The 14011-nt window shown below is 42.1% G+C and overlaps 1 protein-coding gene across 5 annotated transcripts in view; it reads left to right on the forward strand.

The window, feature by feature from the left end:
• The window catches only part of RBM46 (RNA binding motif protein 46), a 43478-nt gene that overhangs the window by 9041 nt on the left and 20426 nt on the right, over positions 1–14011 (forward strand). For all 5 annotated transcript variants that reach the window (XM_039542166.1, XM_039542165.1, XM_039542167.1 and 2 more), the window contains exons 4-5: positions 9004–9471; positions 10513–11292. In XM_039542166.1, the coding sequence (XP_039398100.1) occupies positions 9004–9471; positions 10513–11292 (1248 nt within the window). The remainder of the gene's footprint in view (positions 1–9003; positions 9472–10512; positions 11293–14011) is intronic.

The raw sequence follows: 14011 nt of genomic DNA on the forward strand, positions 1-14011 counted from the left end.
CATCTGCCCTGGGCGGGGACACAGGCTGTGAACTGCTCTTGTGGGGGGGCCCCCACCCCGGTAGGTGGAGGGGCCTGGGCTCCCTAGCCTGGCTTCCGGTTTGGCTGGGGGCCAGGGCCTCAGGGGAAGAGGTTGGGCAAGGGTGAGACCATGGAGTGGGTGGGGCCTTGTGCCCCCCCCCACACTTTTAGGTAGAATGTCACCCCTGATGCATAATTCAACAGAACAAAGGCTATGTTTTATAATTTGAAGATGTTAAGTATAGTCTGTCAAACAATGTGTATAGCACCATTGTTCCCAAACTTCTTAGTACTGCAACTCCCTTACAGATACTGTACAATTTGATGGCTCCCCACAACTAAATACCACTTATTTTTTTATTCTTTTTACTGTCTCAGGAGGGACCACTAGTTTGGTTGGTTTGGGGCCTCTATTTAACTATTCATTTGGTTTAATTCTATAATGTGATCTAATCCAGATTTTTAAAACAATAATTTGAAAATTATGAATTTTTTACATGTTTGGACACAGCTGAAGATTTTAATGAGAAGAATGGTCCTATTTTGAACTGCATGGTTGCACAGTGTTTTCCAAATTTAAATAATTTGTGTGTTTAGTCACTAATCATAGGTAAAAACCTAGACTCAAAGATAACTGGGAGCAGCACTTTCATGGATTCATCACTGAGCTCTTTATACTGTCCTTTAACAGAAATCCAGAATTCCTGGATTGTTATATTTTAAATATGTGATCACTTGACAATGTGATACTTAAGGTTGGTATGGAGTCGTGTGTTACCGAAAATCTGTTTTTAATCCAATCAGTAACAAAATTAATGTTCAAATCTATGAAAATATTCATCAAAATGGGAATACAACTCAAACAAATGAGTCAATATTTGGTCTTTAGTGGCATTTTGATTACTTTCACTCTGTTCTGTTAAAGTGTGATAACCCTGAAAACATCTTGGTAACTCCCTTTTCAATGTGACAATTCCAAAGACAAAGTTGCTTCATGAATTGCCTGGTTTCCTTTCATATCTAGTATTTTTGCTTTCCTCCTTGAAGTATTAGGTTCAGTGCATTCAGTCTGTCAAATATTTCCACTAGGTAAGCTAATATAGTTAAGAAGTCAGCATTACACATGTAATCTGCAACGTCTGTTTTCCCAAGAAGGAGAATTCTGATTTTTTTTATTACTCAGTTCAAAGACATGTTGTTTCACAGAGAAGTCACCTGGGGAAGTGTTACAAGTGGAGTGTGGTCAGAGCCCATCGGTCTGCATAGCATAATAAAATGTGTTTGCTGCCTGGAATTAACAAATTTGGTAACTGTTGAGGGCCTCTCATACTTCACGTTGCAGCTTCTTAAATGTCAAAGCTTGGAGGTGAATCATGTAGTGAGTCCAAATTGTTGCTGGTGCCACTTTCTTCGCTCATTCTGCAACCCTACTCTTCTGTCCCATCAGTGCACTATGAATTCATTGAGGATCTTGTTCTTAACGTGTTCTGTCTGCTGGTCCTGGATCTTTTCTGTAAGATCCATCAGCATGTTGATGGATTGTGGTATTTAACATGGGAATGTTTTTCAGTGTTATGGTTTCTTGTTTCCCAATCATAATTCTGTGCATGTCTGTTGCTGGTAGAAGGGTCTTGTTTATGTTTTTCAGTTTGCATGATTACAACATAAGATGCTTCTAAGGCTTTTTGAGGAACAATTGCTTATTTAGACATTACTCTTTTGCCTCCTTAGTTCTCCTCGTTTCCGAAGGAAAAAGTCACAGCTCTTATTTACAAATTCTAGGTGTTTGCTTTCTAAATGTTGCTGTAGTTTCCCTGGCCTTGTACTTTCATTTAGTAATGCTGGAAAACAAATGATACATTGTGGCTGTGGACTTTCCAAAGTAGTATCCAGACCTGAAAACCCAACATAATGTAACTATCACCTTATTGTCTATTTCTTTCCTTTTCTGTTTAACTTTATTAAAATCGTCTTTAGCTGAATGTTTGCTTACATGTACGCTTAGCACTTGGTAAAAATTGTTCCATTATAAAAATAAAACTCACCTGTCTCTGCCTCAGCCCCCTACCCACTAATGCAGTGGTGCTGCTGTTGCTGGTACTGTGAACCTTTCTGTGCACTTTGCTTCAGCAGGGGCCTTCAGCAGAGATTTCTGATGAATATTTCCCCCAGCAGGAAGTCTCTCTGCTGAGGGCCCCCTGCAGGAGTGGAAGACATGGAGATGCTTCCAGTCACAGTATTAACAGCAGCAGGACAAGACCCCAGTGATTTCTAAGCTTAGTTTAATAGTCTCTTAATTAGGGGAAAACCCAAAATGGGCATATCTGCCAAAAAAATAAATTCTCCCATGAATACTTCATGATTCTCCAAGGGAGCCATGGGTCACAGTTTTTGGGGCACTGGTGTAGCACATACAAATTTTGCCAACGTCTGAAAAAAAAATAAAATAAAAAACCCAGAATCTGACCATGCTGGAAATATACCATTCTCCAAAACAGCATCAGCAGTGTGTCAAATGACAAAAACTGCAGATGACAACATAGCCTAACTGCATTTGGCAAAATGATGTGCTGCTTCAGTCTCTGACTATGGTATGTACTTTGTATTAATTCTTTGACATGTAAGATTAGACTGACCAGTGAAGGTGCTGACAGATACTGCTATCAATATAGTTTGGCTTTGCTGATTTTTTTTTTAATATAACTTTAACCCCTTGGCACTAACAGATCTAAAGTTGCAACCATTAAGTGCCTAATGCACTTTGCATAAACACTGAGTATTTGGTAAACCCAGCTAAACTAATTTTGAATAGCTGTGGAAGAATGATTCAGTGTATATATAACTTGAATTGTTTTGCGAAATCGAGTGTATTGAAAAAGGCAATTAGATCAGTTCATTGTCTTAAAAGAGAAGAGAGGGGAACATGATTTTTATTTCTGATGTCTATTTAGGACTTAATTGGTTGGTTAGATTGAGAGTGACAATAAAAAAAATCAAGTCGCGTTAACAAAGGATCCAATTATTGTTTAACTTTTATGATTTCCTGACAATACAAAGCATGCACATGTATCTGACCCTTTTTGTGAAGACTGAAATCTGTACTGCCTCCTCTGTCCCCAAATCAGGCATCTGCACGTAGGAAAATCAGAATGGTTATTCCAGTCAATTTGAAATAACTCATATATGGAAACTAGTATGAATACTACAGCTACTAGTGTAAAGATCCTAGTGCACACACTTAATATGCTATGGATTTGAATCACTGTATGATTTCTAGTTGCATATTCAAAATTTGACATGGGACAGGATACAATTTTTTAATATTTTCCAAAGGAAAATTCACCTATACTCTTCAAACATTCTCAAATTTGTAAATATAAGACACCTGTTAGCATAAATAAACTCAGATGTAAAGTGCATATGAAACTTAATTTGGCATCAGCTTGTGAAACTGGAGAATTATGGGATGAGCAAAGTGGGTACAATTTTCTTGCAGTTTTTGAATATGAGAGAAAACAGTAGACTGCAAATTAACAAAATTCTGCATCCTTTGCATATTTGATATGTCAGCAAAGTGGAAAAATATGCCATATGTTCATGTTTTCGCAAGGACAAGCCTTTTTGTTCTGTTTCATACCACGAGCAAGATATGGAATAGCATAGCCTGAGGGCCCACAAACATATTACCTGACATAGCTCATTCAGTTCAGCATAATGTTTACAGGGTTGAGCAAGAGGAGTCATATTAGAAAATAATTAAGCATGTCCTCTACTCAGAACTTCAACTGAAATATTGAATAACTGGAGAATGTGCCATAGGGATGTGCATTAATTTTGCAGCACTAATTGGAGAGGAGAATTTTGCAATTGTTTTGGAACTTTACATTTTCCTTTCAAAGATGTAATGATCTTCAGCACAAGAGAAAGATGCAATATTTGACCTTTTTGTGATAAATGCCATTTTTTGACTATGCAGTCTGGGATACTTTATTTTGGAATAATCCTCCAGAGTTTGTCTGTTGCATAATCATAGTGTATATGTGTGAAGTTTACATAGTCTTTTAAACCCCTTGAAGTACTTTAATAGGCTTGGAGGCTGTGTTGTGCTGTGCTCAGCTGCTAGCTTGAAGGACTTGTGAGCATGGGAGTAGTTTCATGCTTAGCCATTCTGAAGGAGAAGCCAAGTTTGCAGACAGAATAGATCACTCTTGGACTGGGGCTGGTTAGTCTGACCTCAGACACCGCCGCCTCCCACTACCATCAAGAGATGGAAGAGAATTCTCCCTGTGGCTTCTGGGGATGGGGTGGGCTCGCAACCTACTTTAGTAGTGAAAATCTATTATGGCAGCTCAAATTAAGGTTGTAGCCAGTCTCCCACATTAGATAGGAAAGGAGAACGAAAATGTGTGGGATTTTTGGGAGGTGGGGTGGGAAAAGAGAAGGAGCACCAGGAGAACCAGGAACCCGAAAAACAGAAAGGGAGGGGGGAAGAGGTATGGAGAAGCAACTTTTACGGGTTAGCATGTGAAATATGAGTTTCTTTCACTGCCAGTACAGTTAATCACTATTATATTAAATGCATAGCTGAAATGTAAAAATCTAATCCAAACATAGGCCTTGTCTGTGCTATATAGTTTTGCCGACAAAATAGTGGAGATGTACACACAACAATGCTCCTCCTACCGATTTAACTCGTTGTCGGAGAAAAACAGTTCTCACTCTCTGGGTGCAGCAAAGTCAGATACTTTATTCTTAAGCAATTGCATAGAGGGGGAGAGTGCTCTAGGACACAGGGTTTCACCCTCCTAGGCAGGTCTCTCTACAGGTAAACAATTACAGCCAGCATTTATACCTTTATTACAAACAATAATAAGTAACACTACACAGACAATAATAAGCAGCAGCTGCATTTTGTTTATACATAGGTCATCCTGATAACTTATTTTTCTCACTTATTTAGACTCTAGTCTACATTCCATATTTATCTACACAAGGTCACAACAACTTCTCACACAACTTCCCACTTGCCTCACACAATTCTTGCTTCTACAAATCTCACGTTATTAGGGTTACAGTTAGCCTGACTCTGTCTAACAGAGACTGTCATGCATTGAAATCCCCTTTAAATCTCTGTCAGTTCTTTCTCTACTTCCATATTGTGCTATGCTGAAATAATAAATCCATCTTGACAAGTGGCATAGAGCTTTTGGTGACAAAATTAGTGACACTGTGTCACTGTAGACACAGGGAAACATAAGCAAGCGCACGGTGGCCGCGAGGCATTGTACAATGGGTGTCATTGCACTTTCTACTCAGCTGCTCTACAGCCAGATATACATGTGCACGCTCCCTCCTTCCTTCCCTCTCACCTCCAAAGCCCTGAGAATTCTTGAAATTCCACTTAGTTTACTTGGTGTGGACAGCTCACATCACATCTTCCTAGCTGACCATGCTGGCTTTCTGCAGCAAACGGCTCCTGTGTGGAGTACACCCGAGTTGTTGGGTCTGGGAAGAGAGGAGGCTGTGCAGTCGCAACTCTGATCCAGCCATAGGAACTTTGACACCTATGAGCAGCTTGCTCGTGGCATGGATGAGGAGGGGCACGAAAGGGACACACGGCAGTGCTGTGCTAAGATAAAGGAGCTGAGGAAGGCATACCAGAAGACTTCCCCTGCAGCCTATAGAGATGTGTATTCCTTGTCCTCCCCAAATTCCCATCTCCCCCACATTTCTCTCATGTACTCCGATGGGCTGGGAACCTCTTGCACTCTACCCCTCGGCACACTTTCCATAAAGACAGGTGGATTTACATGCAGCTCTGAGATCCTCACTTCAATGAGTGTTGCTCACTGTCATGTCCGTTATAAGAAATGTTAATCTGTGTATTGCTGTTTCATAAAAATTGAGTCTTACAAAGTCAGTGATTCTTTATTTGTGACCTACACAGGGTGGTTGCAACATAAATTCAAATACAGTGGCAATCACCAGATTTGCAAATTATAATTAATGCTCAGGTAGGAATCATTACACCAGTCATTCAAGATGGCAAGTAAACAACGTCTGGCTTAGTTCATTACAGAAAGACACATTACAGGGGCTCATTGTGAAAATGCTATTTCAAAGCCTCCCTGATTTGAATTGCCCCCTACTGAGCCCCTCTAATAGCCCTGGTGTCTTGCTGCTCAAAATCAGCTGCCAGGTGATCCACTGCAGTGCTCCAGCCCTGGAGAAATTTTTCCTCCTTAGCTTCACAAATGTTATGAAGAGCACAGCAAGCTATCACCACTGGAATATTTTTCCTCACTGAGGTCTAACCTGCCAAATGCACATTCTACCATCATTATGCACCTGCTGAGTCTGTTGTTGAAGTGCTTCTTACTGCTGTGAAGGTTTCCAGTGTATGGGTTCATGAACTACAGGCATAAGGGGTAAGTTGAGTTTCCCAGGATCACTATGGGCATTTTCACATCCCCTATTGGAACCTTCTGGTCTGGAAAGAAAGTTTCTGCATGCAGCTGTCTATACAGGCCAGCATCATGCACCTTTCCTAAGCAGCCCATGTTGATATTAGTGAAACAACACCAGCGATTTACCAGTGCCTGCAATACCATAGAGAAGTAGCCCTTTTTGTTGATGTACTCCATCACAAGATGGTCTGGAGCCAAAATTGGGATACACGTGCTACCTATTGCCCTGCCAAAGTTAGGGAACCCCATTGCCATAAAGCCATCTGTTATTTCCTGCACGTTGCCCAGAGTCACAGTCCTTCGTAGCAGGAGGCCATTAATGGCCTTGCACACTTGCATCACCAGAATCTCTATGGTGGCCTTCCCAAGTCCAAACTGATTCGCGATTGGGTGATAGCAGTCTGGAATTGCCAGCTTCCACACAGTGATTGCCATTTGCTTTTCCACCATTAGGGCAGCTCTCATTTCGGTGTCTTTGTGCTGCAGGGCAGGGGCAAGCTCTGCATACAGTTCAAAGGAGGTGGCTTTGAGCGTACAAGAGTTCTGCAGCCACTGCATGTCATTCTATACCTGCATCACAATCTGATCCCACCACTCAGTGCTTGTTTCTCAAGCCCAATAGCTGCTCTGTGAATGCCAACATCAATCTTGAATTGTTTCTTTCCATAGCACACAGCAGGGCAGGCAGTATGAATTTCTGTTCATTCATAACACTTGTCACAAGACTGGCCCCAGCACCACGATGAGTGCAAAGCTTACAGGGGCAGTTGAAAAACAGCATGAAATGCAGTTGGAAGTCCTTGGAATTATGGGATGGAGAAAACTGTATCGTGGGGGGCAGTGATCTTGCCTCATGTAATCCACTCCTAGCAGGAGAAAGTGATTTGCACAGTGGGATAACTACCCATGGTGTACTGCTCTGTCAGTGCTAGAGTACCAACTGCGGACGCACTCCACTGACACCAGAGTGTTGTGTGAACGTGCACAAGTGATTTAATTACGATTAAGGCTCCATGTTTGTCATGGAGGTTGCAGAAGTCACGGATTCCATGACTTCCTGCAACCACTGTAATTTCTGCACCATAACTTCTGCAGCAGCTGGTGTGGCTGTTCCTGGGTGGTCCTGGGGTCAACCACACTGGCCACTGCTGGAGCAGCTGTGAAGCCAGCTGCTGCTCTGGCGGCCCCAGGCAGCTGCCCCTGGGGACAGCCCGAGCAGTGACCGACGTGGCTGGCCCTGAGGACCGCCTGAGCAGCAGTCCCGGGCAGTGGGAGCAGCCACAGCTGAGCTGAGCAGCTCCCAGGAGTGATCCCGGGGCAGCTACCGGTCTCATGGGGCTCCCCCAGCCATGGCAGGAGCGGTAGCAGGTGCGCCCTCCACCCCACCGCGCTCTTCCCCTCGACAGCTGGTGCCGCGAGTTCCTCTCCCCCACAAGGTCCCCCCTTCCCAAGAGTCAATCAGGGGTATTTATGGTATAAGTCATGGACAGGTCACATTCATTCATAAAAGTGCTCTAGATAATGTTAATATCAATTTGATGCTATTTATAAAGCCAGGTAAGAGAAGCTGAAGTTGTCATTTCATGAAGTATGACACTCTTGCAATTCATAAACAGCACCAGGAAAAGAGCTAGCTTTTGGATGACCACGTTCTGTATGTTTAAGCAGTATGTATCTGGAAACGTTTGCCATAACTATATCTCAGTTGTTGTCTGGGAAGGATTTGGATTAATTTTCACCTTCCGTTTTATGCAGAGATGTGTGCAGTTTGGAAATCTGACACATCTCCCTTACAGTAGAATGTACAGTGAAACCCCGCTATAACGCGATGTTTGGGGTCCAAAAAATTCCATCGCGATAAATGCGGGGTCACGGTATAGCGGGGTTTCAAGCCGGTCAGTTTAAGTCAGTGGTCCCTAACGCGGTGTATTGCTGTGCAGTGCCTAGTGCCCCGCAGGGGAGAGAAGCTGCGGCCCCACGCTTGCCGGGGACAGAGAACTCCAAGGCTGCGGGCGCCGGTGTTCTCTGTCCCCGGCAGGCGCAGGGCCGTGGCTCTTCCCCTGCTGGGCACTAGGCGGAGGCATATCAATGTCCCGGCGGGCGCCATGGTGTTGGAGACCACTGGTATTAGGCCTTAAAGGGGAACCAACTTATGATCATGTTATATGTGATTTTGCGTTATGGCGGGGCGTGTTATTACGAGGTTTGACTGTAACTGACATTTTTTGGACAACGTATTAGGGATTTACCTTTGAAAATTATTTGTGTAAAATGTATTTCCTATAATTGCTTTATTGAACTTAGTAAAAGTTCTTAAAAAACAAATCAACCCAAAATGCTGAATGGGGTTGTCTTGTTTTCAGAGCTGTAGGGAATAAAGAAAAGATGACATAAATCAATACAGTAATAACCGTTGTAACATACTGTACAGCATTATCAATACATCAGAAATACTGTTTGAGAGAGTAGTGGTTATGGCATTCATACTTACTGGTTGCTGGACAATTTTTTTTAAGGTTGGGAAGGTCCTCCCCCACCTCGTGGCTGTGAAGTTTTTGTGGGAAAGATTCCTCGTGATATGTATGAAGATGAATTAGTCCCTGTTTTTGAGAGAGCTGGGAAGATTTATGAATTCAGATTGATGATGGAATTTAGTGGTGAGAATCGAGGATATGCCTTTGTGATGTACACAACTAAAGAAGAAGCCCAGCTGGCCATCAGGATCCTTAATAATTATGAAATTCGTCCAGGAAAATTTATTGGTGTCTGTGTAAGCTTAGACAACTGCAGATTATTTATTGGAGCTATTCCAAAAGAGAAAAAGAAAGAAGAAATCTTGGATGAAATGAAGAAAGTTACAGAAGGAGTGGTTGATGTTATTGTTTATCCAAGTGCTACTGACAAAACTAAAAACCGTGGCTTTGCCTTTGTAGAATATGAGTCTCACAGAGCTGCTGCTATGGCTAGAAGAAAGCTAATTCCGGGTAAGCCTTTTAATTTTAATATTAAATGTGCAATTTTATAAATCAAAGCATTTATAATAGATCTCCACTTTTTGATCTGTGCTTACACCACCTTTATCTTACTCAGTTGATTCCCGTGGGACTTGACACATGCTTAGTTCTATCCTGAACAAGGATTTTTTTAAATTGAGGGATGAAGATACTGGAATTGGGAAAGGGGGAGAGAGCAAAAGATTCAGTAGCAAGGGAGAGAGTTGGAAGGAAGAAGAGTGAAGAGATCAGGGGAAGCAGAATTGGAGAAACAAGAAAGACAAGGAAAATGTGTGAAATCCTGGCCCCATTGAAATGATTGACAGAACTCCTATTGACTTCACCCAAAGTCTTATGTTGGTCACAGACGAGAAGCATTGACTTTAAAGAAACTTATCTAAGCCTTGAAAAGTCATAGGAGAAATAATAAGGCCGACTCAACAAATGTAAGAAAAAAAATGGTATGGCACTCCAAATTTGAACTTTTTTTAAACATAACATTCTTTATGATCTTCTGTGAATTTGTTTAATGCATATTGGGGAAATAATTTAACAGGGCTCATTCTAACAGGGACACACATTATTTTGTTTCCCCGTCCCTCCTCCCCCCCAAAGTATGACTATTTAAAAAATACATTGCATCATCAACTGGCAAAATATTTGACTAATTGAAAATACATAGATTTCACAAAAGCAATCATCTTTAGCAAAACCGGCACTGGTTGTGGTTTAAGCAAAAGCAGACTGAGTACTTTTTAAACAGATGAACATTGCTGAATTTTTTGCAAAGTTTTATTTTTCTTATTGACCTCTATACTTTCAAGCAATATTTGTTTAGCTAATGCAAATTAAATTGCATTGAATGCAAATAAAACATTTCATCATGGCTTGTTTCAAATTTAGTATTATAAATAACATAGGCTTATTTCAGTGTTTTGGTTCCTGGAATGGTTAATGAATATTATTTATCACTTAGCTTTCTTTTTTCATTATTATGCATGTTACTTAAATCTAATACTACTTTTGTCCTAGGAACGTTCCAGCTATGGGGACATACTATTCAAGTAGACTGGGCAGACCCAGAGAAAGAAGTTGATGAAGAAACAATGCAGAGGGTTAAAGTGTTGTATGTAAGAAACTTAATGATCTCTACTACAGAGGATGCAATTAAGGCTGAATTTAACAAATTTAAGCCAGGAGCAGTTGAACGTGTGAAGAAACTGAGAGACTATGCTTTTGTTCATTTTTTCAACCGAGAAGATGCAGTTGCAGCTATGTCAATTATGAATGGAAAATGCATTGATGGTGCTAGTATTGAGGTAACACTGGCAAAACCTGTAAACAAAGAAAGCACTTGGAGACAGCATCTTAATGGTCAGATTAGTCCCAATTCTGAAAATCTTCTAGTTTTTGCTAACAAGGAAGATGCTCATCAAAAATCGTTGGGAAAACCAGCAAATCTTTCAATTCGTCTTAATGGTCAGCACAGTCCAAGCCCCCCTGAAATTGAAAGGTGTACTTACCCATTTTTCCCAGGGACAAAGCTTACTCCAATTAGCATGTATTCTTTAAAATCCAATCATTTCAGTTCTGCTGTAATGCATTTGGATTATTACTGCAACAAAAATAACTGGGCACCACCAGAATATTATTTATATTCAACAAGTCAGGATGGAAAAGTACTCTTGGTATATAAAATAGTTATTCCTACTATTGCAAATGGATCCCAGAGTTATTTTATGCCAGACAAACTCTGCACAACATTAGAAGATGCAAAGGAATTGGCAGCCCAGTTTACACTGCTACATTTAGGTAAGTTTAAGAATTATTTTTAATTAGTTCTTAAGAATTGAAACTAGAGAAGGTTACTTTAAATTTGTTCTGTGTGTACATAGCCTACATACTTGCTGCCTGTGGGCTAAGTGCATCTTCTTTCCTGTATTCTCAGTTCACCAGTCTAGAGCTTTAGGGTGGTGTCACTGTTGCTCATGATAAACCAGAAGCACAACAGTAAAGAAATCTTCAACTTCAGACTTCCAGGGCCATTTTTCTGCTTTAGTTCCTTCACATGAATGTATGTTGTAACAATGCATCTCTTATTTTTGATCTTTTTCCTACTTCTGTTTTATACTTTTTCCCATTTCATCTTCTCTTTTGAATTGAGTACAAAGTGGGCTCCAATAGGAGTTTCATCATCAGATGGTATACATTTTGCCCACCAGAATGATTTAGACCATAGGCTACAGGAGAATTACCAGGAAGAAGAAATAGTTACATGTCAGGAAGAGCTATAGCTGCCTTCAGGAGGGATTGACTTACCTGTCTTTTAGAACCGAGGACTGTGGCAATAGAAAGGTGGCTTTACAACTGCCTACCTCGTCCTGGGTCCTGTGCCACAGGCAACTTGGCTAGACCAAAAGGATAGAGCTCTATCTGAAGCTGAGAATCAAGGTGGATCATTAAATCATTAGTCAGGAAGACTCTATTTAATCATGGATTTCTACATAAAAATGCATTCTTGTTGGTTGTTATAACCTTAATACATATTCTTCACAACTCAGGCCTGGTCTACACTAGGCGTTTAAATCGGTTTTACGAGTGTAAAACCGATTTAACGCCACAACCGTCCACACTAGGAGGCACCTTATATCGATTTTAATGGCTCTTTAAATCGGTTTCTGTACTCCTGCCCGACGAGAGGAGTAGCGCTAATATCGGTATTAACATATCGGAATAGGGTTAGTGTGGCCGCAATCGACGGTATTGGCCTCCGGGAGCTATCCCACAGTGCACCACTGACCGCTCTGGACAGCATTCTCAACTCGGATGCACTGGCCAGGTAGACAGGAAAAGCCCCGGGAACTTTTGAAATTCATTTCCTGCTTCGACAGCGTGGAGAGCTCATCATCACAGGTGACCACGCACAGCTCATCAGCACAGTTAACAATGCAGTCTCCTGAGAATCGAAAAAGAGCCCCAGCATGGACCGCTCGGGAGGTAATGGATCTGATCGCTATATGGGGAGATGATTCAGTGCTAACAGAACTGCGTTCCAAAAGACGAAATGAAAAAGTATTTGAAAGAATTTCTAAGGCTATGACTGCTAAAGGCCACAGCAGGGACTCCGTGCAGTGCAGAGTGAAAGTTAAGGAGCTCAGACAAGCCTACCAGAAAACCAAAGAAGCAAACGGAAGGTCCGGGGCAGGTCGAAAAACATGCCGCTTCTATGCTGAGCTGCATGCAATTTTAGGGGGCTGCGCCACAAGTACCCCACCCTGACTGTGGATTCCGAGGTGGGGTTGTAATCTCTGCCATGTCTGAGGATTATGCAGACGGGAAGATGAAGAGGAAGAAGAAGAGGAAGACCTGCAGAGCACACAGCACTCCGTGACCCCCAGCAGCCAGGAGCTTTTATCACCCTGACGGAATTACCCTGCTCCCAGCCCTGCAAGCAACTATTGCAGAGAATGACGCCCTGGAAGGGAGCTCTGGTGAGTGTACCTTTGCAAATAGCAAACAGTGTTTTTTAAGCAAGCCTTTTTTAATGATTGATTTGCCCTGAGGACTTGGGATGCATTCGCAGACAGTATAGTTACTTAGAAAAGTTTGTTAACATGTCCGGGGATTGAGAGGAAATCCTCCAGGGACATCTCGATGAAGCGCTCCTGTAGGTACTCCAGAAGCCTTTGCAGAAGGTTTCTGGGCAAGGCATCCTTGTTCTGCCCACCGTGGTAGGACACTTTACCATGCCATGCATGTAGCAAGTAATCAGGTATCATTGCGTGGCAAAGCATCGCAGCGTATGGTCCCGGGACTGCTGGCATTCAAGAAGCATCCGCTCTTTATCTTGTTCTGTTATCCTCAGCAAAGTGATATCGTTCAGGATAACCTGGTTAAAAATCAGGAATTTAAGTAAGGGGGGTGGCCATTTTTCTACTGGGTTCGTGGAATGCAGCAGCTTAAAAAAAACACTTTCCTGCACGTAGCGAAGCGGGGGGAGTGGAGGGTTGAAATGCAGATGATATTTTCTTATTGGTAACCGGCGAGGCGAGCTGCCCCAAGCTACCGGACAAGCAGTGGGGTGGGGGAGGGGAGGGGAGGGAAGGTTGTTGATTAGCAGGAGCTAGCGTGGTATTAGCCATGCGTTGGGGAGGGTAAATCACTGAGACAGTGGCTTACCATGGCCGCATGCAAGCTGAATCCTGATGCCTGGACCTGTGTCTGTGAGATCTGTAACCCCAGAGATGCAAGCAGTCCCTATTAAGATGAAAAATGCGACCTTGTAGGGAAATCACATGTGCTATGTAAGGTGAATAGTGCTTTTCACTGTGAAAGAGTATAACCATTGTTCTGTAAAATGTATCTTTCTAAATATTTATCTCCCTCATGCAGCTGCAAATTTTTCAAGCGTCCCTCCTCCATCCCAAAGGCTAGCACAGATAAGGCGGAGGAAAAAGAAGACGCGAGATGAGATGTTCTCAGATATTATGGAAGTTACACGCAATGAAAGAGCTCATCTGAATGAGTGGAA

Source organism: Mauremys reevesii, linkage group 5, assembly GCF_016161935.1.
Source record: "Mauremys reevesii isolate NIE-2019 linkage group 5, ASM1616193v1, whole genome shotgun sequence".
Taxonomy (NCBI): domain Eukaryota; kingdom Metazoa; phylum Chordata; order Testudines; family Geoemydidae; genus Mauremys; species Mauremys reevesii.